The sequence below is a fragment of the Cupressus sempervirens genome, chromosome 3, assembly GCF_028749045.1.
Source record: "Cupressus sempervirens isolate cs-2001-9-10 chromosome 3, ASM2874904v1, whole genome shotgun sequence".
In the NCBI taxonomy this organism is placed as follows: Eukaryota; Viridiplantae; Streptophyta; class Pinopsida; order Cupressales; family Cupressaceae; genus Cupressus; species Cupressus sempervirens.
The window spans coordinates 1,047,347,441-1,047,361,011 of record NC_143120.1 but is presented as its reverse complement, the minus strand read 5'-3'; the positions used below and the strand labels follow the sequence as shown (position 1 = coordinate 1,047,361,011).

Sequence of the window (13,571 nt, the reverse complement as noted above, 5' to 3'; positions counted from 1 at the left end):
TCATCACCTATGAACATCAAGTAAGTAGCCATATGATCCTTCTATATAAGATAATTTACACCATCAAACTTCAAAATCTTTTCCTCAAATTTTCCACACCAGATCTCCTTCAATAGGTTAATCTCCTCAAAGAGACTTGTGCTCTAATACCAATTATTACGCCCAAAGAGGAAAATCACAATTGAGAGGAGGGATGTGTTAATAAATTAAAAAAGTTAAGTGCATAAAAAATCTCAAACACAAATAGATATGAATAATAAATAGTGAATTTAAGATCTTCAACACATAATACAAAATACTAGATTTGTTCTCAAGGAAACCCAGTAGAGAAAAACCCAATGGATTCTAACCCACAAGATGTCACACTATGTTAAAAGTATTGCTCAATTAAGAGCATGAGAATTAGAGAGAAAAAGGTGCACATACATGTAAAGGATTAAAACTAAATCAACATGGTCCACTTCCTAGAGCACACTGCTTGCATACAATCTCATAAATGACCCTCATTCGAGTTTACTTATATCATTAAAATAATTACATAAAGATGGACAAGAAGTTCATTACAACCAAACAAACAAACAAACATCCCTATGCGAATATAGTTCCAATCTAGTACAATATCTCTCTTTTCAAAGCAATCTTGTATACATATTCCTTATACTCTCCTCTCCTATGCATAATTACAAACTAATATCTCATTTATACCGATTACAAAGCATAGTCAACTACTAGGTGTAATAGCCCACCTAGCATTACAAAAGATATAAAAATTAGGCTTAATCATCCATGTGATCCAAAATAACTTGATTAGAACTTAGATATGATCCAAATCATCAACCACAAACATGTTATAGCATCAACAATGCAATGATGATTATTAGAACATTTTACTTCATCAAATCGATCAAGACCTAAGAAAAGAAATGTCCACACACTAGAAAAATAACAATTTTGATCACCTTCAATCAATGTAGACCACTAGCATGATCGTCACATGATCTATAAAAACACAAATAAGCACCATGAATATCATCAAAAATCATCACAACATTTCTATCATTAATTTCAAAATCATCTTTAGCACCAAACACAAAGACTAATGAATTGTCAAACTTAGGCAAATCAAAGATAACTTGTTATACTTAGAATCATGAATAATAGAAAGTGCAGACACAATAATAAGGTACAATGATACTACAAACATCACAAGCTTTGAAACATCAAAACCATTTCATATTGTACTAAAAACTCACCCTCTACACTTAGGAACACTATATCACCATTAACCAAAGTCATGACTAAAACTCGCCCAAACAACCATTTAAACCTTCATAAGTTGAAAGGAATCAACTAGAGATATCTTAGAAAGTTCAACAAGAATAGAAACTATAGATCTTCACTATAATACTCAAACCATCAAAGATACCTGAATAATGTACTATATGCAACAATAAAGATACGTTGACATCAAGGACAAGATATTAATGCCAACATACCAACATATAATAGAAACAACATCTAATAATCTTCTCCGATGTCACAATCTTAACAAACATGATATTGAATTACCCTTAACATACAGTTCATCTTTCATTGAAGTTGGAACTTGTGGTCTTCACCAAGTTATTATAACTTTGATCTCAAGTTCTCCCTCCCCATAGTTTAATTCTCTCTATAGATTGAGAAGCCTGCATGAACATTTAATCACATATTTTGATTTTCCTTTAATTTTCTATATAAATATGTTACAAATTTTATTTTTTGTGTTCTAATTTTACATAGAAAAAAGTATATATTCTGAATTTTATGATATAAGATTACTTACTTCTTGATTCCATTTAGTCTTAAATGTAATGATACAAAGAGTAATTGTTTGCAGAGTTGTTCCACTAATCATACCGACCCAAATTCCCTGTACTTTCAAAAATAAGTATTGTTTAAAGTATTTAAGTAAAAAAATTACTATTACAAATCTAAGTATGATATAAAACAATGATACCTTCACTCCAAAATCAAAATAGTATCCCAACAAACAACCAAGAGGAACTCCAAAAATGTAATAAGATGCTAAATTAATGTATGCCACCACAACTTGCCAACCTGCTCCCACTGCCACACCTAGAGTCATTTTAAAAGTTAGTACATTTTTTTAGTTTAGAAAGAAAGAAATGAAAAAGAAATCTTACTCACCTCCAAAAACAACTTGTATGCTATTTAAAAGCATGGTAAAAGCTAACAGAGTTGCAAGATTTGAAACATATTTCACAACTTCTTCACTATTAGTAAATGCAGCTGCAAATTGATCTCTTGTAATGAAGATCACCATCATCAGAATCCCCCCTATTGTAAACATTGTTAAAAGGGCAATAACAGCTGAAAATTTAGCAACTCTTGGATGCCCGACTCCCAATTCATTTGAAACTCTTACACTGGAAAACCATTCAAAAAGATTTATTAAAACATTTTTTTCTTATAAGTAATAACAGAAATAAATTATTCAAAACATTTCATGAAGCATTTACTTTGTAGCACGTGTAATTTTATTTTTGTATTACATGGATGCATTTGTATGTAATATATGAAAAAAAGAGATGAAAGTATACCTGATGGCAATATTGAATCCCAAAGATATTGCCAACTCCCACCCCGTTAGGTTCATGCTACATAATGGTGAAACTTTCTTAGCTAATAAACCAATTGAAAAATGTAAGTAATATACATTTGAGAATTAATAGGAGAGGTTCATATGAACATACCATATAGAAATTGCATCTATAGCAAATTTTGGATTTTTAAGATAGCCCGCCAAAGGTACTAGAAGGTACAAATACCAACATTCCAAACTATTGTAAATATGAAACAAATATGAAAAATTAGTGATGGATTGAATTAGAAAAACAATCCAAATGATTTATATTTTTCAAAATAACACTTATCTATTTGAAATCTAAAATATCATTCATTTTTTCTAAAATAAAAAATGAACAAATTATTAAAAAAATAGCTTTATTTGTACTTATTTAAATAAATTGAAATGCGTTACTTAAAATCTTAATAATCTACGGTATATGAGAAGTGCGGTCAATAAGTTTAGCAAAAATACAAAGATGATACAATGAGGAATTTATGTGGGACAACACTTTGACATGATCACTTTTTGATTCTTATAGGCATAATACATGTTATATTGTTGTTTAATGGAGCGAAAGGAATATGTTTAAAACAACACTTTAAAATGATCATTTTTTTACTCTTTCATGTATGACATATCTCGCAACGTTAATCTTTACAATCTATAAGTGAGAATAATAGTTATAAGTAGTTAAGTTAGATACAAATGCAAAAATTTTTTTGTCTAAATATGATGCACCATTTGACAGCTAATTAGGGTGTACAACTATTAATGGAGAACTTGTCCTCTTAGAAAAAAAATCTTAAGTTCAAATGTTGTAAGAAGATAGATTATATTTAGCTCATATTTAAAATATATTTAAATACCTTTTTCATACTAGAAATAAGAACAATCTATAGACCCATACATAGATCACTCAATAAAATTATACACTTTGCGCTTGACCCACACATAGATCACTCAAATACATTGTACACTTTGTGCTTTAAATAATTATGCTTCCCAATAACTTTGTGTATTATGTGCTCTAAATAACTATAATATATAATGGAAGAGTAGCAATATTAATTTAAACTATTGAATTCTTAGTCATTTGAACTAAGTCAAATATCTACTAGGGGAAACAAGCTAGTTGCTACCCATGTACTTAGTACGGCCACATCCAAACCCCCAAATACTGCTGCCTTTCTCCCCAATTACCGCCATAAAAAGGTAAAAATAACGAATCACACATGTACTAATAGTTGATCATTTCTTAGTTTTCCTAGATACTAATTGGTCCATTTATGCAAAAAGTATATAACATCTATTGAGGGTCTTACTAGTAGGCATCAGAGAATGTAATGATATAGTACTTTTAGACCACCTCACAATCTACGAGTTCTACAATGAGCTCTATAAAGGGGAAGTTGAAAGGTTATCTTTAAGCTCTTCACTCAGTCATGAAGGTTCACCAAAAAAATCAACAAACTTTGAATATAGATTAGGAACTCTAGATACACAAATTTAGCCCCCCTAAATGAAATGGACAAACATTCATATCAAAGGAAATAATCTAATGAAATCCACAATTGGAAATGGTCTACAAATAGAATGGTACATATACCCAAAGAAAGAAAGAAAGATGGGACCAATATTTAATGTAAAAAGCTTGGTGAAATTGATTTCTTTAGCACATTAAGTAGAGCAATACACATATTCCCTATTTATTGTAGAGCCATACACAAAAACGTGGACTGCTAGCTAGGTATTAAACTACCAAATCTCTCAACAAAATTTTCAAAAATCCTTTGACTGTTGAATCATAAGGGGAATTCTACCAAGTATTCTAGTTGATTGTGAATTTAGATCAACAAAATGATACATGAAATATGGATTTTTTTAATATTTATTTTAGGATTAAAAATTGGTGGTTCATCTAAAATATTTATTTATTGTTTATTATTTTAGTATTTGTACAAATGATGTAATATGTACATGCAAATGGGTTAATATTGCTCTATATTCGTATTACTAGTTTTGTACAATGGATTTTATTATTATTAATATTATTTTTCTAAAAAGAAGAGCTAGTGGCCCCTTGATGATTTTCTAGTGAGCTTTTAATTTAGAAAATCTAATGTCAAGTAACTAGAAGATGGATATAAATGGTGCTATTCTTAAGTAGCAATCTATCAATGACTGAAATGTAGTTTCTACAATCTATAATGTCTATTGTTAAGCTTTTAGATTAAACTATGTAGTCCTTGTTGCATCATTAACATTTTGACAAAAGCTAACTCTTTTAATTATTATAAACTATAATAGAATCAAAACCTTAGTTTACACATTTATTTTGATAGTACATTTAAAAATAATGTATTTACTATTTTTTTCCAAGAACTCAAAAAGTCTATTATAGTACACAAATTTTTTTTTTTTCTAATTTTTTTAAATGGAGACTTTAGAATGGAAAAAATATTTCTTTATAAATTATCAATAGCAAAGAAAATTATGATATTACTTTAATTAGAAAGACAGAGGAGAACTAGAGCTAAGTCTACCCCACAAGAATGAGCTCATCTCCTAGAAACATGTATCTAGTCTTATTATGGTACAATTTGTTGAGAATTGTGTCTCAACCTTGCAAGTTTTTTCCTGAAAATTCTAGAATTTGTTTGTGGTAGTTCTCCACATGTTTATGTGTTGGAAAAAGGTGTACGAGTTGTTAAAAATGTACCTTGTCCCTTGTAGAATATAGGAGGGCTATTTTTAAATTATAAACAACTCAGTGTATGACTTTTATGGGGGTCTAAGCTAGACGATAAAATTATGGACGATAATGCTATTTTAACTTGGTTGTTTTCCCATTTTGGAGTTACAAATGACAAGTGGGTAATCTATGGCATGGTTGTTTTGCCCATGGTTTTGTAAAACCACAAATGACTTCTAGGTTGTAAATCACTATAAAAGGAGGGCTTGGGGAGGTATTTGGATCATAGAGTTTAGTTTGCAAGACTGAGTGCTAGAAGGAGTCTCTTCGAGTTCAAGTGGTGGTCATGTGCTCCTATAAGAACTTGCATTGCAAATGTATCATAATCTTCTTGATTTGATAATAAATTGTGTGGATTTTGGAGGGTGAGGTTTTTATCCTGGAAGGGTTTCCCCACGATAATTACTGTGTTATGTGTTTATTGTGATATTTCATTTATGCATGTTTGTTTGTCCATTGAAATATCTGTAATAGTTAGTTGAAATTGCATAATTGTTCTCTCAAGATTAGTGTAGGAAGTGATTGTGTGCACCTTTGCTTCCTTACAAGTGGTATTAGAGCCTCACCAATTTTGGTTCTATTTGTTGTGTACATGATTTTTTGAGTTAATCAAGGTTTGAGTGGGAGCTTTTGTAGAGGTTTTCATTTTTGTATTGCAGAATTGAAAAGATGGAAAACATATTAGGAAAGACTGATGTAGAAAAGTTTTCTGGCACAAACTTTGAAATTTGGAAGCTAAAGATGAGAGATCTGTTGATTGATCGGGATCTATGGGATGCCATTGATGAAAATAAGTTGACGCCTATAGATTTGAATTTAGCCACATAGTATGATGTGACTAATAGAAAAGATAAAGGTATCATCAAATTGTGCCTTGAAGACTCAATTCTAATTAATGTCCATGAAGAACCTACTACGAAGAAACTAAGTGAGATCTATCTAGTGAAATCATTTGTGAACAAGATTTTCTCTAGGAAGAAGTTGTATTCGTTGAGAATGGAAGAAGGTGGACGAATTTTTGAGCATCTTGAAAGTTTTAATATGTTGGTGACTTAGTTGACCTCAATTGTGGTGTCGATGGATGAAGAAGAAAGGTGCCACATCTTGCTATGTTCATTGCCAATCTCATGAGACAGCCTTGTCATGGCCATAAGGAGCACTTTAGTTGTCTTGAAGATGGAGGATGTTGTTGGTTCTCTACTTTCCAAGGAGATGAGAAGGAAAGTATCTTTGAATGCCAAAGAGGCTTTGAGTGTTTGAGAAAGACCAAAATAAAGAAGCAAGAATGAAAATAAACATGGCTGTTCTAAGTTCAAGAATAAGGGGAGATCAAAATCTCCTAGTAATTCCAACACAATCTCCTGGAATTGTGGAAAACCTAGACACTTCTAAAAGGACTACAAAAAGGAGGAGAAGAAGAAGAAGCAAGATCTTGATTCTGAGTTTGAGAAGGAAGATGGAGATTCCTTCATTGCAGCCTTGGCCACTCATGTAGGTGACAATGCATGGTTGATATGGGTGTATCTTTCCACATGACTCCTAATAGAAATTGGTTTAGTAAGTATGAAAAGTTTGATGGTGGTAAGGTGTATTTGTGTGATAACTTAGTTCTTGATATTGTAGGTAGTGGAAGTATTTGTGTGAAATTTTCTAATGGTAGAATTAGAAGTTTTGATGGTGTCTTGCATATCCTAGGATTAGAAAGGAATTTTTTATATGTTAGAAAACTAATAGATGTGAGTGTGCTTATAATTTTCTAAAGAAGGTGTGAAAATGGTGAGAGGTGCTATGGTAATAGCAAGAGGAAGTTGATTGGGTAAATTGTACCAACTTGATGCATACACAGTTGAGTGTAATAGTACTTCTGATAAGATTGTTAAAAAAATTACTTTGTTGGAGAAGGAAAAGGTTCCTCTTTCAAAATATGGTCATGGTATTTGGGTACCAAAGGATGCTATATCTACCGAATCAAAGTTGCTTGTAGAGAAGACCATGTTATGGCACCAAAAACATAGCCACATAGGTGAGAAGGGTCTACAGACCTTGAAAAATAAAAACATTATCGATGGGTTGAATGATTGCAATCTTGAGTTCAATTTTTGTGAGCATTGTATCTATGTTAAACAAAACTGAATTCAGTTTTACTTGAGCTCTCATAAGTCTCATCCATTTTGGATCTTATCCATATATATGCATTTGGTCCGTAGACACCTAAAAATTCTTTAGAAAACAATATTTTTATTTTCTGAAAAAAAAATTTATTTATTTATTTTTATGCCATTAAATCCCTTTATCTTAATTAAAAATATTTAATTAAGGAATCCCTCCCAAAAATGTTTAAATCTTATTTAAACATTATTTTCTTATTTATTAATTATTTAATTAATAAATTGACCAAAAAACTCAAAATAAATAAAAAATTTATTTTTTGCCCAAAACTTGGCCAATTTCCTTAAGACCACTAACCTCTTCCAAAATCTTCTAATCCTTCTTTAATTTTGATTAAAGGCTAATCCCATCATTTCCTACCCCTAATCCCAACTCAAAATATTTAATTAAGATTAAATATTAATCCTCATGTTTATTAAAAAAGTTTTAATAAATATCTCCTCAACCCAAACCCTTGAAATAAATAAAACTTTATTTATTTCCTAAAAATCTAATTTATCCCCATCCTAAGAAGTTCTAGACTCTTCTAGAAGATGTCTTTAAACCTAATCTTAATCCCCTCCTAACACATAGATATACAGGTCCAATTGATGTTCCTTCTATTGGTAGATCAATTTATTATGTTTCTTTTATTGATGATTTCAGTAGAAGAATATGGGTTTATTTTCTTAAGAGTAAAGATGATTTTTTAAGTCATTTCAAAGAATTTAAAGCAATGGTTGAGTTGCAAACTGGAAAGAAGATAAAGTGTTTGAGAACTGATAATGATGGTGAATATTGCTCTAATGATTTTGACACATTTTGTAAAGATTGTGGTATTAGAAGAGAGAAGACAACTCTATATTCTCCACAATAGAATGGAGTTGCAGAAAGAATGAACAAGACCTTGATGGAGAAGGCTAGGAGTATGCTGAGTGGAGCTACACTAGAACAAAAATTTTAGGCTAAAACTATAGCCATTACTTGCTACCTAATAAATAGGTCTCCTACACTAGCTCTTATTGATAAGACACCTATGGAAGCATGATCAGGCCACAAGCCTTCACTTAGACATCTGAGAATCTTTAGTTGTGAGGAATATGCTCATGTGCCAAAGGAGAAGCAGGTAAAATTGGACAACAAAGCCGTCAAATGTATCTTCATCGGATATAGTTATGGTGTGAAAGGGTACAAGCTTTGGGATCCTATTGAACAAAAGGTATTTTATTCTAGAAGTATTATTTTTAGAGAAGCTAAGTCTTCTTTTGTTATAGTGCAACTGGAACAAATGAAAGAAAAGAAAGATGTGATTCAACTGCCTAATACACTTGAGAAGGTTGAATCGAGGCCCTTAGAAAGACAATATGTTGAGGAGAGCTCTATGAGTCTTGAATCATTGGAGGAAGAGGGAGAACTTGAACTAGATCTTGTTTGAAGGTTTAGTAGATAGAGGAAAGTACCATAAATGTATGGATATTCTCTTGATGATTGGAGGTGTATATTTTCTTTGAATGCTAATATTGATGAATCAAGATATGTAGAAGAGGCTCTTGGTATGAATAATTCAGAGTCCTAAAAAATAGCCATAGAAGAAGAGATGGAAGCTCTTAAAAGGAATGATACATGGGACCTTATACCATTTCTTGAAGGATGGAAGCCTGTTGATTGTAAAGGGTTGTTCAGAAGGAAGATGGGTTCAGATGGAAGCATTGAGAAATATAAAAGCATGTTTGGTTGCAAAAGGTTACTCCCAGGTCATAGGAGTTTATTACGGTGAAATATTTTCTCTTGTAGAAAAAAAGACATCCATTCAATTTTTACTTTCTATTGCAGCTACTTATGATTTAGAAGTTGAGTAGATGGATACGAAAACAACTTTTGTTCATGGAGATTTGGAGAAAGAAATTTATATGACACAACTAGAGCACTTTGTGGTGAAAGGTAAAAGTCATTTGGTCTGTAAGTTCAAGAAATATTTGTATGGTTTAAAATAAAGTCCTAGAAGTTTGATACAAATGTGTTGAGTTTGGGGTTTGTGCGATCTAAATTTTTTCACTATATATATTACAAGTCTGATGGTGATTATTTCTTGGTTATTTCCTTATATGTAGATGACATGTTGTTTATTGACAAATGAAATAGTTGATTGCATAATTAAAATCTCAGCTCTTAGCAACATTTGAAATGAAAGATCTTGGTGCAACAAGGCACATTATGGGAATGAACATTATAAGAGATAGGAAAAATAGAAATCTTTGGCTAGGCTAGAGTAAGTATGTTGGTACTATTATAAGAAGATTCAATATGCATGATTCCAAATTATTGAGTGTTCCTGTTACTATGGGAACAAAACTTTGTAGCTCACAGTGTCCTACATCCCCATTGGAGATGGAAGAGATGAGTCAAGTACTGTATCAGAGTGTTGTTGGAAGTTTGATGTATGCTATGATCTATATAGACATTGCCCAAGTGTCTAATCCAAGAAGAGCACATTGGGATGCAGTAAAAAATATTTTTAGATACTTGTGGGGTACCTCAAAGTACTCTATATGTTTCCATCGAACAATAAATGAGCATTCCTTGGATATTCAAGGCTATGTGGATTTAGACTAGGCTAGTGATGTTGATAGAAGAAGATCCACTAGTGCATATGTGTTTACATTGTTTGGTGGTGCTATCAGTTAGATGAGAAAGTGACAATTTATGGTTGTTTTGTCCACTATAGAGGTAGGGCAACTACTCATGCCTACAAGGAAACCATCTGGCTAAAGAGATTATGTTCAAATATAGAGTTCAAATAGGGTGTAGTGATAGTCAAAGTGTAATCTGCCTAGCGAAGAACCTAACATTTCATGCCAGGAACAAGCACATTGATGTACAATATAATTGTGTGAGAAATAGGGTCAAGGACGACAAGGTGAAGTTGGAGAAGTTGGAGACTTTGGTGAATGTTGTTGATTTTCATTAACTAAGCCTGTAGAGAAATTTAGATGGTTTTAGAGCCTATGGGGCTCTCAGTCCTTACCAATTAAGTCCATGGCACTTTGGATCCCCTAACCCTTGCAAGGTGTTCGATAAGTGGGAGAATGTTGAGAATTGTGTCTCAACCTTGCAAGCTTTTTCTAAAAAAAATCTAGAATTTGTTTGTATTAACTCTCCACATGTTTATGTGTTGGAAAAAAGTGTAGGAGTTGTTAAAAATGTATGTTGTCCCTAGTAGAATATAGGAGGGCTATTTTAGAGTATAAACAACTCATTGGATGACTTTTATGGGGGTCTAAATCAGAGGACTAAATTATGGACGAAAATGCTATTTTAACTTTGTTGTTTTCCCATTTTGGAGTTACAAATGACAAGTGGGTAATATGTGGCATGGTTGTTTTTCCCATGGTTTTGTAAAACCACAAATGGTTTCTAGGTTGTAAATCAATATAAGAGGAGGGCTTGGGCAGGTGATTGGATCATTGAGTTTAGTTTGCAAGACTAGGTGCTAGAAGGAGTTTCTTCGAGTTCGAGTTGTGGTCATGTGCTCTTGTAAGAACTTGCATTGCAAGTGTATTATAATCTTTTTGATTTGGTAATACATTGTGTGGGTTTTGGAGGGTGGGGTTTTTATCCCAAAAGGGTTTCCCGATGGTAATTAATGTGTTATGTGTTTATTGTGATATTTCATTTATGCATGTTTATTTGTCTATTGAAATCTTCGTAATAGTTAGTTGAAGTTGCATAGTCGTCCTCTCAAGATTAGCATAGGAAGCGATTCCGTGCACCTTTACTTCCTTACACAATTCTACTCTAGTAGTATGCTAATCAAATTAGTGTGACTAGATTACATAATAGATTTGTCCTAGTTTTATAAATTATGATACATTGAAAATCAACTAGAATTGAACTTTATAACTTTTGAATCATGGATCTTTTTCTAAATAATCCTCATGCTCTTCAAAAGAATCTAGAAATCTTTCAAATTGTCTAAAGATGTTATACAAAGACATACATGTAAACCTAAATAAAGATAGAACAATGTAACTAGATCTTAAAAAACTATACAAAATTTGATTTGATGGGGAAAATATCTCCTACTTATCAACTAATTCTCATATGACCCACATATCATTGCAATTCTTCCACATATTTCTTGAAAATAAATAAATTACACCAGATATTATTATTTCCAATGCACATTGGGGAACTCACCACAACATAACGCCGGATGCCAAGGAAAGGCGCACAAAAGCCCCCAGATTATGAAATGCAGCCCAAGTAAAACCTCCCCATGCCTCATGACACACACCGCTTAGAATGTATCCCAGCTGTGCCAACACAATGATCCACCATGATACATCCAACACCATCGCTGCCCCCCACAATCCCCACCCCCATTTGAATATGACCAACCAACTTAGCATAATATGCAACATTAATGCCACACCTGTAACAGATGGTTACAACATCACACACTAAGAATTATTCTAAGTTAAAAGTGTTAAATAATAAAATTGACTTATTTTTCACATGCTTAATTTTAATCTTAATATGTAATGTTTAAGGATGACCAACCTGCGATCACAGCCATGGCCATCATCCTACTCTGTGCTTGCAAAAACTTTGCGAGTGGGAAAACCATGGCGTATGCAAACAGCTGGGGCAACATCCACACTGCGAATTTCCCTGCCAGTTGAGCAATTTCGTCTTCTTGGCCGATGAGCTTGAGAATGTGTGCAGACCAGATGTAAATGGGGGTCATGAGGCAGGCGGTGGTGAGAAGAATGATCCAGGAGCGTTGCATGTAAACTCCCAGCATTCCGAGTTGCTTCGCTCCGAAGGCCTGCCCGCATAGTGTCTCCAACGCGCTGCCCATTCCCACCTGAAATCATCAAATCTTTTAAGAAGAGGAATGGTAGAAATGTTTCTGAGATCATATGTTTCAAGAACAGGAAAGGACTTTCATAGATTATTATTTTCAACAGAGCATTAAAAAAACAGCTGAACAGCATAAATATATTTAAGATTGAACAACATGAATGTTTCCAAAGTTGATTCTTTTTCAAGCAAGGAGACATGTTTTCAAAATCAAGATCAAATCTTTTTGAAGCCAAACAGCAGAAATATTTTAAAGATTGAACAGCAGAAATGTTTCCAAGGTCAAATCTTTCTCAAGCAAGGAGACATGATTTCAAGAACAAGAAAAGATTTTCATAGATCATTTTTCTTCAGCATAGCATTAAAAATGTTTTCAATATAAAGCATTTGTAAGATGAAGTCTTTTTCAAACACAACAGTAAAATGATTCTTTGAGCAGAGCAATAGAAATATATTCAAGAAACAGAACAGTAGAAATATATAAGATCAAATCACTTTTAAACAAAAACAGCCCAGCAGAAATGTTAGAACAATAAAAATATAAATGTTACAACTATAAACCTTAAATACTGATACAGAAATATTTTCAAAGATCACATCATTTGTATTGTTTGAAGAAGAATAGCAAAACAAAAACATATATCAAGGTAGCTGTTATAAAAAAGAATATAGATTTTGTCCTACCATGATGCCATAGGAGAGGCCATCGATTACATAGCTCTGGATTGAAACAGCGGCCAATTCGAGATCACCAATATGACCGGCGAAGGTCCGCGTGATGGCTACGAGTGAGTACTGACACGTGGAGGTAAAAATAGCTGGGCCTGCCAGGTACCATAGCTTCTTTGACTCCTTCCAGCTTGCTTCTGCCAGGCCTCTCCATCCTTCGATGACCGGCAGATCCCCTTCAAACTCTTCACTGCCGCCATTGTTATGAATCAGAGATACCTTCAGATTCTCCTCATCCATGGCGGCCTCCAATGTTCAGGGATGCTAAATCATATCTGAACACTCCTCTTCTGAAGTACAAGGGTATAAATAAGATAACTTTCAATGGGATTCTGAACTATGTTTATACACATAGCAGCTAGTTGTCTCCAGCGGCCAAACCAAGTGGAAGATTGGAATGTTAGTTAAAAAGCCTGTCCATCATCTATGCTCTGCAATGCTCTGAAA

The 13,571-nt window shown here is 32.9% G+C and overlaps 1 protein-coding gene across 1 annotated transcript; it reads right to left on the bottom strand.

The window, feature by feature from the left end:
* Positions 1-1,640: 1,640 nt before the first annotated feature.
* LOC149570325 (protein DETOXIFICATION 29-like) lies at positions 1,641-13,364 on the bottom strand. The gene is made up of 9 exons (XM_089817891.1): positions 13,080-13,364; positions 12,093-12,399; positions 11,730-11,964; positions 2,757-2,843; positions 2,604-2,660; positions 2,191-2,429; positions 2,000-2,118; positions 1,826-1,912; positions 1,641-1,688 (listed from the first exon to the last, which is right to left on the bottom strand). The coding sequence occupies exons 1-9, from the start codon at positions 13,362-13,364 to the stop codon at positions 1,641-1,643; spliced, it is 1,464 nt and encodes a 487-aa protein (XP_089674017.1).
* Between the last annotated feature and the right edge of the window lie 207 nt (positions 13,365-13,571).

Coding starts and splice junctions, on each gene's coding strand:
- LOC149570325 (XM_089817891.1), bottom strand. CDS start 13,364: ATGGATGAGGAGAATCTGAAGGTATCTCTGATTCATAACAATGGCGGC. Junction 2,119..2,190: donor CATACAAGTTGTTTTTGGAG/GTGAGTAAGATT, acceptor AAATGACTCTAG/GTGTGGCAGTGGGAGCAGGT. Junction 1,689..1,825: donor AGACTAAATGGAATCAAGAA/GTAAGTAATCTT, acceptor ATGTTCATGCAG/GCTTCTCAATCTATAGAGAG.